The sequence below is a fragment of the Mytilus edulis genome, chromosome 11 (genome assembly GCF_963676685.1).
Source record: "Mytilus edulis chromosome 11, xbMytEdul2.2, whole genome shotgun sequence".
Classification (NCBI taxonomy): Eukaryota; Metazoa; Mollusca; class Bivalvia; order Mytilida; family Mytilidae; genus Mytilus; species Mytilus edulis.
The window spans coordinates 45,939,633-45,949,295 of record NC_092354.1 but is presented as its reverse complement, the minus strand read 5'-3'; the positions used below and the strand labels follow the sequence as shown (position 1 = coordinate 45,949,295).

At 32.6% G+C, this 9,663-nt stretch overlaps 1 protein-coding gene across 1 annotated transcript; it reads right to left on the bottom strand.

Moving 5' to 3' along the window:
• Positions 1-517: 517 nt before the first annotated feature.
• Positions 518-9,349, bottom strand: LOC139494863 (carboxypeptidase inhibitor SmCI-like). The gene is made up of 6 exons (XM_071283019.1): positions 9,262-9,349; positions 4,756-4,957; positions 3,963-4,127; positions 2,179-2,306; positions 1,624-1,747; positions 518-766 (listed from the first exon to the last, which is right to left on the bottom strand). Exons 1-6 carry the CDS (start codon positions 9,334-9,336, stop codon positions 582-584), a joined length of 879 nt encoding a protein of 292 aa, XP_071139120.1. The 5' UTR covers positions 9,337-9,349; the 3' UTR covers positions 518-581.
• Between the last annotated feature and the right edge of the window lie 314 nt (positions 9,350-9,663).

The window sequence follows — 9,663 nt, the reverse complement described above, 5'->3', positions numbered from 1 at the left end:
TTGAGACGGATCTCTCCGATTTCTATTTTCCTTCGAATTCTTTACGTTTGTTATTTTACTGTTTACATATGTGTATCATTGTGAATTTGAACTTGTATCCAACGATTTGGCTGAGAGTAAGTGTAAGCATGTGTACACTTTATGGGTAAGGTGAACCTTTACACCTTTTGCAGGGCCGAATTTGATTATACGTCCAAAAGGATGACAATGTAGAACAGGAGTTGCAATTGTAAAAAGAAGATGCGATCGGATTTGTATTTTGGTGTTTTTCTTACTTGCTGTCAGTATTCGTAAATGCTATATCCATCCCCATGTTGTACTAATGTATAGTTATTTTAGCTACCGATTGGATATGTAACATATACGGCGTCTAGTGAGAAAAGAGGGACGACAGATACCAGAGGGACAGACAAACTGATAAATCTAAAATAAACGTTATTACATTGATAAAAACGTTAATTTAACGTAAGTTGAGTAAGTTATTCTGAATATCACAAATTAAAAAAAAAGAGAAATATTTCGAAATACATGATCGTTTTAATATAAAATGAAAAATATTCCGAGTTCTAAAATGTATTATTTTAATTTTCAACATTACTAATCATAATAACTTCACGCTCATCTTTAGGATCAACACAGAATTTTTGACATGAAAACCTGCAACATTTCCGTTTCCCTTTACATTGACTATCTGATTCACATTCGGAGTTTCGTAAATAGCAATTTCTTGGTTTCGGATCTTCTGGGCAATAACCCGTCTTCGGTTCTGAAAATAGAATAAATGCATTGTCAAAAATTAAGCTAACGATGTAAACAAATGTTTAAAAACCAGCGATTCAAATTCGAACGATTGGTTGCAAGGGTTCATGACGACTCGTTCACACGAAGCATCTGACCAGACGTGGCTGCAAATTTTCACATTCCGCACAGCCAACCGAACGCTCGACTTTGGGAAGGGTTATAATGCCGGTTGGAGAAATACCAACGGTGACTGCATTTCTATTCCCCAGTCACCAATGGCTCAAATTTGAGAGAAAAAGAGCTACGAATGAGTGATAGGGAACCACGGACATGGACGATGACCTCCGATATTTTTTTTCTTTACAGTATAAACATATAAAAGATACGTTTATATTTTCTTTGCGTTGATAAGAACAAAAAAATAATTAGAAAATGAAATGAAATAAAGGAAATATTAAAAAAGAAACAGATTAAAAAATAGGCGAAATAATCTTATTACCTACCGATTTACGTCTCTACAACGGCTCACTACATTCACGAACGAGGATGTAAATCACTGTAGTCCTTCGATCCTTTATATTTAGATTTAACGGCGAGACACCTCATTTAAAAATTAGAAAATGTGGCGTGATTGTCAATGAGACAACTCTCAACAAGAGACTAAATGACACAGACGTAAACAATTTTAGGTCACGGTTCAACATTCAAAAATCAAAACCACATAGTCAACTATGAAGGTAAGACGTATTTATTTAATAATTAAACCTGAGTTAGACACATAATGAAAACACATGTGTTGATTTAGCTAGATTAATATATCGTTTGGGGTAGTAAACTTAAATTTTTAAAAGATCACAGATATATGAATATTTGTTTACTTACCTAATATTGGATCCCGACAACATCGTTCCTGGCAACAGAGTTGATCACCCGGACATTGGTAATCACTTTCTAGGTCGCATCTTGACTTACATGGGAGATCTGGAGGACTAGACGGACATGATCCCTAAAAACGATCCTTAGTTTATAAACAAATAAGAAAAGCATTCCCAAAAAATCTCATTTACAACAGTATTTGGTAAAATCAAATTGAAATGTTATGTTAAAATGATACTATGAAAGTAGAGCGCTGCACAACGAAGTCAATTAAGTGTTGAATTGCATTTGTTGGTACAATATAATTCATTCAATTTCAACAGAGTAGCAAGCGGTACATGTTATGCAATTTTATTTATATTGTTAATTTCTGAAATGCATCCCCATGATTGCTATGTGTTTGCTTAGATCGCAAAACTTCAACAGGGTCTCTACTTGTATTATATTAGTAATACCAATTTCTCACTCCTCTATCATATGCTCATTTGTGTTATACGTTTTATTTTCTCTTAAGTGTACAATAATTCTCACTAAAATGTACATTTTACAAAACTTACTTACCTTTTTACAACTTGGATTTGTGCATCCAGCAAAACACTTCACGCCATTGACGATTTCATATATATAGCCCCGACAAATACCTGGTAATGGCCGTGGACATCCGGGGTGTGGTGTACATGGATGCTCCTCTAGAAATATTTAGAATTACCAATGTTAATGTAATTGTATGCCATAATCAACAGGTACAAATATCAGCGATAAAAAAAACAGGATGAATAAACTTTCATCGTTTTTTTTTACTTTGAACAACAAGTATTCTCGAAAAATATATCTTTGTGAGTTAACTTCAGGATGTTGCCTCTCTGTTTTAAATGTGTTTTTTTTATAATATATTGACAGAATGTAAAAAAGAACTAATAGAGCAAACTGAAAATGAAGGGGCCGGGTGCTTGTTTTCGAGATATAGGCCTTTACTAATTTAGCGGGAAATGATTCTCTTTTGATTTGTCATTCATGTAACAAAAGCTCACTTGTCTTTTCAAAACAATAAAAAATAGTAGGATTTTATAAGCTTTTCAAAATTTAATTTTATATGGATTTTTTTAAACCATGTAGAATAAAATCATGGGTTAGCGGACAATATTTTTAATCACACTGCATGAATAAGTCCAGAGGATTCGTAATATCTCACAAAACTCATAAACAAGTGGAGCGAACACCCGTAAGTGTCAAGTTAGAATATCATCAAGCGTGAGCAAGTTTAACCGTCTGAGAATACTTTGATCAATTGATATGTCGTCTATTAATAATCATGTTATATATATCCCAATAGGATATTCCCGTGCTTGTATTTCTTATCATGATTTTCTTGATAGAGGGTTGCTGCTCACAAGAAATTATTAAACCAAGAGTTCCAAATAGTAAAGTTGAAATCATTCCTTCCTAAATTTTACGGACGCCATCGTGAGTTGGTAGAACATTATGGAATAATCGTTTCACAGATGCTATCGGATATTTCCCTTACGTCGTAATTACAATCCTCTTTACTTTCATGAATGTGACCTACCGAATTCAACTTTTAACCGGATTTGTTATAACATGAACAACACGACGGGTGCAACATGAAGGGCAGGATCTGCTTACCCTTCCGGATTACATAAGATCACCTCTGGTTGTTGGCAGGGTTCGTGTTGCTTATTCTTTAGTGTTCTATGTTGTGCCACGTGTTCTACTGTCTGTTTGTCTTTTTTCATTTTTAGTCATAACGTTGTCAGTTTATTTTCGATTTATGAGTTTGACTGTCCCTTTGGTATCTTTCGTTCCTCTTTTATATATTTGATCCTAAAAATTCGTGAAATACCATGTGTTTTTACTCTATATGATAAACAGTAGTTTGAGTATGTAAATTTATAAATGTATATTACAGCAATGGTATTATATTACATTCCGTAAGTTTGTCGTTGGTTTGCAATTTCGTCGACATAAACACATCATGTTTATTTCACAGTATAAATCCGTTTAATTAATCAAGAAAAAACCTTTTTGGAAAATTTTATCAGTAATAATTAAGATACATCAACAGCTTTTCAAAATGCAAATTTCTGTAAAATGTTTAGATTTTAGGAAAAAGGTTTATATATCAAAAGACAGATGTCATTGGGCTTGTTTTATATTGAATAACTATTCTTCATCTGCCAGTTGCTTTTAACATGTTTTAAGATCAAATTTTGCAATTCAGATGTTTTACCTTTATTTACTTCTGTTGTTTCGTTAACTTATACTCTCATTTAGTAAAATCCATATTTATGACCAACAATATCAAAAGCTAGACACATTGTACTCACTAACGCCATCACATAGTTGCTCACATCTTCTTTCGGTTCTAAAATTATTCTCATTGCCTTTTTTCCCACCATACATAAACTTTTCACACAGCATTGTCGTGGGATTGTAAAACCATCTCGGAGATTTTGAGTCACCTTTTCCAATTAACTTTGGTAACGTACACACTGAAAAATCAAACATTGATTAAATTCAATACGGCTGCAAAACACAACCTCGTCATATAAAAATGTTTGCTTGTTGCATGTATATAATAAAAGTATATATCAGTCCTCCTCTTTCACATCGCTTAACCTTGTAAGGTTAATAGATTTTGAGTAGTTAAATGAACCAGAAGGATATACTTGACCAAACCACTGTAGACAATTCGGTTTGAAGTTAAATCGTTCTGAAACTACATTATAATGAATAGAGATAAATTATTAACGTCCATTGGTTCGTACTAAAATAAAAATATATAAAATAGTTTTAAAATTATCAAAAACGGAGAATGGTTGTCTACAGTATTATCATTTGTCTGAAATATGTTTTATTTATACTTCAATATTCATGTTTTGATAATTTTAGATTTTGACCAAGAGAGTGAAAATAGAGTGAGAATTTATTAATTTTACCTCCTTTAGTAAAAAATTAGCAAAATTGTGTAATAATATCTGTTTTCCTGTACATGTATAACTGTGTTATATGAACTTGCATATGATTTGCCTTATTAGATGTTTTTTCCATACATTTACAAACAAACATAACTTTATCTTTAAAGGCCGGTATCGAACATACATATAACATACAACTCACCTCTTTTATGGCATGCAGTTGCACAATCTCGTCTCGTTTTGAAATTATTATTGTTACCCCAACAGCCACTATATTTGAATCTTCTACACTGATCAGTTTTAACATCATAATAATATCTCTGTATTTCTGCTTTACATGAACCAACAACCTTTGGAAGGTCACATATATTACCACCTGATATACATGATATAAAACTAATTTTCTGCAAAAGATATAAGTATCATGTAAATTACATACATATAATTGGTCATAACCGTATAATTGATATTGATCATATGTTTTAATTTTGGGTTATTTGTAAACTTCCGTCTATGCACCTAAATAAACCTAACTTAACAGCACGTTAGACTAACGTTTTCCCACTTATACTTAACGTTATTGTATCAATACCAACTGTACATGAATGCTAGTCTTAAACGGCGATTTTCATCTGAATATGGTTGTAAAGTTTTGAAACTTTAAAGAAAAACGTCGAGAAAGATTCGGGGTTAATTTGCTTGTTCAAGTATGTTCTTAAAAGACTTACCGTCATATGTAAGGAAATATTGCAAACGAGGAATACCCGTTTTGTAAATGGGATCGAGAAACTTTTGGTCAATATGTTACCATCACCGGATGTTATGCGTGTCCTTTCTTTAGCTAAAAAGGGATATACCATTCTCTGACGTATATATTTATATTTTTTATCTATCAGTAAAGACCAGTTTGCATGCAAGAAGGAACTAATTATATACCTTTTTCAGTGGCTGTTTTTCTTAAAAGCAGAAGCGGTATAAACATTCAATATAGCATAATTTCAAACAAGTATTATGATCTTAATTACCATAAATCAAAACAAACTTTTTTTTAATTGCACTTTTTTAATCACTAGAATCGGCAAAGGGTCTGCAAATAGGTTTCAATACATGTAGATTTACGTGGGAAGTATATCGGGAATTTTATCACAGTGTTGTTTACAAAGCGAAAGAAGCATGTCATATTAGAATTCTGTAGTTACCATTGTGACAGTGGAACAAGCTGAAAATGAACAGAAAAACTGAACATGACTTACTAATTGATTGATGTCCTTTCAGGTATAAAAGCACTAATTCATAGACTTATTGCCTTTTAGGCTACATTCCGCAATTTCAAGCATTTATGGCTGCTTTCAAGGAAGCCATTTTACTTAAAGTTGCAATATTGAAGTTTCAATCATCCCATCGTAAATTTGATGGACGCCATCACGAGTTTGTTGACCGTTACGGAATATCCATTTGACAGATATCGGATATGTTCCCAATCTCGTAGCTACAATCGCGTGTCATTTTCTAGAAATGTGACCAAACGAATTAGACTTATTTACCAGGTTTATAATACCATGAGCAACATGATGGGTGCCACATGTGGAGCAGGATCTCCTTTCCTTTCCAGAACACCTGAAGTTACCCCTTGTATTCTGGTGGGGTTCGTGTTTCTTAGTCTTTAGTTTTCTACGTTGTGTCTGGTGTACTTTTATTTGTCTGTTTTTGTTTTCCTGTTTAGCCAAGGCGTTGTCAGTTTATTTTTTATTAATGCATTTGAATGTCTCGCTTGTTTGTTTCGTCGCTGTTTTGTCTCATGCTCTTATGCAGATACAGTTATCAATATGCCAAAACTATCTCTTATCCTCACTGGTAGTGGAAAATATAATATACCTTTAATTGCATATTAGAGCGAACTGGTTTTTAAAATGATTCAAATACAAAAACCCTCTACTTCTGATCTGAACAAATGGGACAAATGTGTCCTCCTATAACTGTTTATTTCTCTTCCTGATTCAAAAGAAACTTTCAACAAGGGTTCCATAAGTTCCATAAGCTTTCCTTAAATACCCGAATATTTTACCTTAATACAGTTATGCTTAGGAACCATTTTGTTTATAATATGTACCCTTTCTTATAAAATAGAAGATGTGGTATGATTGACAATGAGACAACTGTCCACAAGAGACCAAAATGACACAGACATTAACAACTATAGGTCACCGTATGGCCTTCAACAATCAGCAAAGCCCTTACCGCATAGTCAGCTATAAAAGGCCCTGATAAAACAATGTAAAACAATTCAAACGAGAAAACTAACGGCCTTATTTATATAAAAAAAAATGAATGAAAAACAAATATGTAACACATAAACAAACGACAACCACTGAATTACAGGCTCTTGACTTGGGACAGGCACATACAGAAATAATGTGGCGGGATTAAACGTGTTAGCGGGATCCCAACCATCCCCCTAATCTGGGTCAGTGGTATACCAGTACAACATAAGAATATGTTCTGTGTTGTATGTTGTATGTTCTTACCAATTAGGCCTGAATAAGTGGTTCTATACCTTCATAGATGTATGAACAGCTTACAGTTCAAAATGTGTTTGCGATTGTATCTACTTTTATACAATTCTATTCCAGAAGTTCGTTCATATCTTAATATTTTCTTGACGTCTTCACACTGAATTTGTGAAATGTTTATTGATTTAAACTGTACTTTAGTTTAATTGTACTTGTTGTTATTAAAATCTTGTGACTGGCTTTTTGTTGTTTTCAGTACTTTGTCCCTTTTGTCTACTTCGTCCGAACTTTTGATTTAAACCATTACAAACATTTTTTTTGTTATGTACAATTAAACCACTGTTTTATGATCAATACCAAACATATCTCAACGTTAAAACCCGCTGCCTTTGTTTGCACCTGTCATAAGTCAAGCATCTGTTGTTCGTTTGTTGATGTGGTTCTTAATTTTTTTATATTGATTAGCTACAATAGTTTACACATATCCTAAGTCAGGAATCTGATGTTCAGTGCTTGTCGTCTGTTTATATAGTTCATAAGTGTTTCTTATTTCTCGTTTTTATATAAATTAGACCGTTGGTTTTCCCGTTTGAATGGTTTAACACTAGTAATAGTTGGGGCCCTTTATGGAATAGAACCACTTATTCAGGCCTGGTCGAAAAAAACATACAAGAAAGTAGTACATATTTTAAACAAAATGGTTCCTACACATAGTTGTATCTTTGTAATTAGCGGGGATATTTTGGTATTTTTAGTATCAAATGAAAACTTGGGGACTTGTAAAAACCTTGTTCAAAGATTTGTTTAAATAATAAAGAAGTAAATGAAACTTTTGATAAGAGAGAACATTTGGCCTGTTGTTCAGATCAGAAGTTCCTGTTATTGTACTACCAAACTTCCGGGAACCAATACGCTTTAATATGCATTTAAAGGTATGTTGATTTTTTCAGCAAAAGTCAGGATGAGGTACAGTTTTGTCATGAGATAACTGCCGCTTTTTTAAAGTTAAGACAAGCTAGCCATTAATGCTTGAAATTCCAGAATTTAACATAGAAATCAATGTGGCTTTGTTTTAGTGGTTTTATACCTTATAGCTTGTTGTTCTGTGTGGGCAAAGGCTCTGTGATGAAGGCCGTACTTTGACCTATACTGGTTTTCTTTTTTAAATTGTTACTTGTATATAGAGTTGGATAGGCAGATGGGACCTACAATCATTATAATCTTCTTTAATTGGACTCTTATGAAGAGTTACCTCATTTGCAATCTTATCGCGTGTCGATATCTTATTTATTAAAGCATTTATAGCTCCACTTTAGTGATATTTTTATAATTTTGATAAATTCGATTCCTAAAAGATACTATAACGTCACTTGTATCCGCTACATGGGCGGATCCAGCCATTTTAAAAAGGGGGGTTCCTATCACATGTTCCCATTCAAATACATTGATCGTCCAAAAAAAGGGGGGTTCCAACCCCCGGAACCCCCCCCCCTTCTGGATCCGCGCCTGCGCTAGTTCTACTACCAAGTGAAGACACAATAGACCACTGTCGAGTGTTACACTTCACCGTTAAAGCTCGTTAATAATGCGCGACTTTTTGTAATGTCATTTACAAGATAAAGAGGTTCACATGTTTTCGTGAACTATAAATTTCATCAATCGTGATCGTTATTACGCAGGATAAATTGTTTGTTCCGTAGATACTAACGCTTAATTATCTAATGACAACAGTGATGATTGTCCACTATCAATATTTATTTTGATAGTTATTCGTGAAATATAGCATCATATTTTTTTTTAAACACTCGCTCAACATTGTTACGAAAGTATCAATGCCCTAAAAGGCACCAATAATCGTCACTAAAATGAAAGTTTGTGACGGTACTTTAACGTCAGTGTCATAATTTAAATAGTACACACCTTTATTATGAATTTCTAAATATTCATATAAAGCGACTTCGTTAAAAAAAATCCCTATAACCAAAAAACATGTCTGTTCATATTTAACTTATAGTCTAACTTATAAACTAATACTTTCATTTACCTGTACATTATATTGTCTATCTGTTTTATTTCCTCAAAGTTTTTTTAATATATCAATATTAAGTGAATTTTACTTTATCTTTACAACAAGTACATTCCTTATACACTCAATTTAAAGTACCGATTGTGAATATCATAATTTTTTTAAAACTTACCGCAGTGAGGAAAATAGAAATCAGTTGAAGTCTTAAATTCATCATGTATAAATAAAGATAATATTCATTAATCATTTATTTTAATGTATACATTATTCAATGACATAAAGGTTAATTATTCTGATTGTGTACAGGTACACGCATATGGAAGATGTGTAGTTTAAAATAATTTGTATTGATGTGTGGTTACTTTTATCCTTAATACGTACTTTCATCTTTTTTCTAAATAATCATATTTTTATTCAAACGTTTATTCTTTGTTGTCATTAATACATGCACTGTTGATTATGACACAAACAGTTTCATAAATCAAACTTGTTTTTATTTAAACAACATATAATCCAGATATGAATTTCTTCACGTACGTAGAAACATTATAATTGAATGTCATTATGTGTTCTT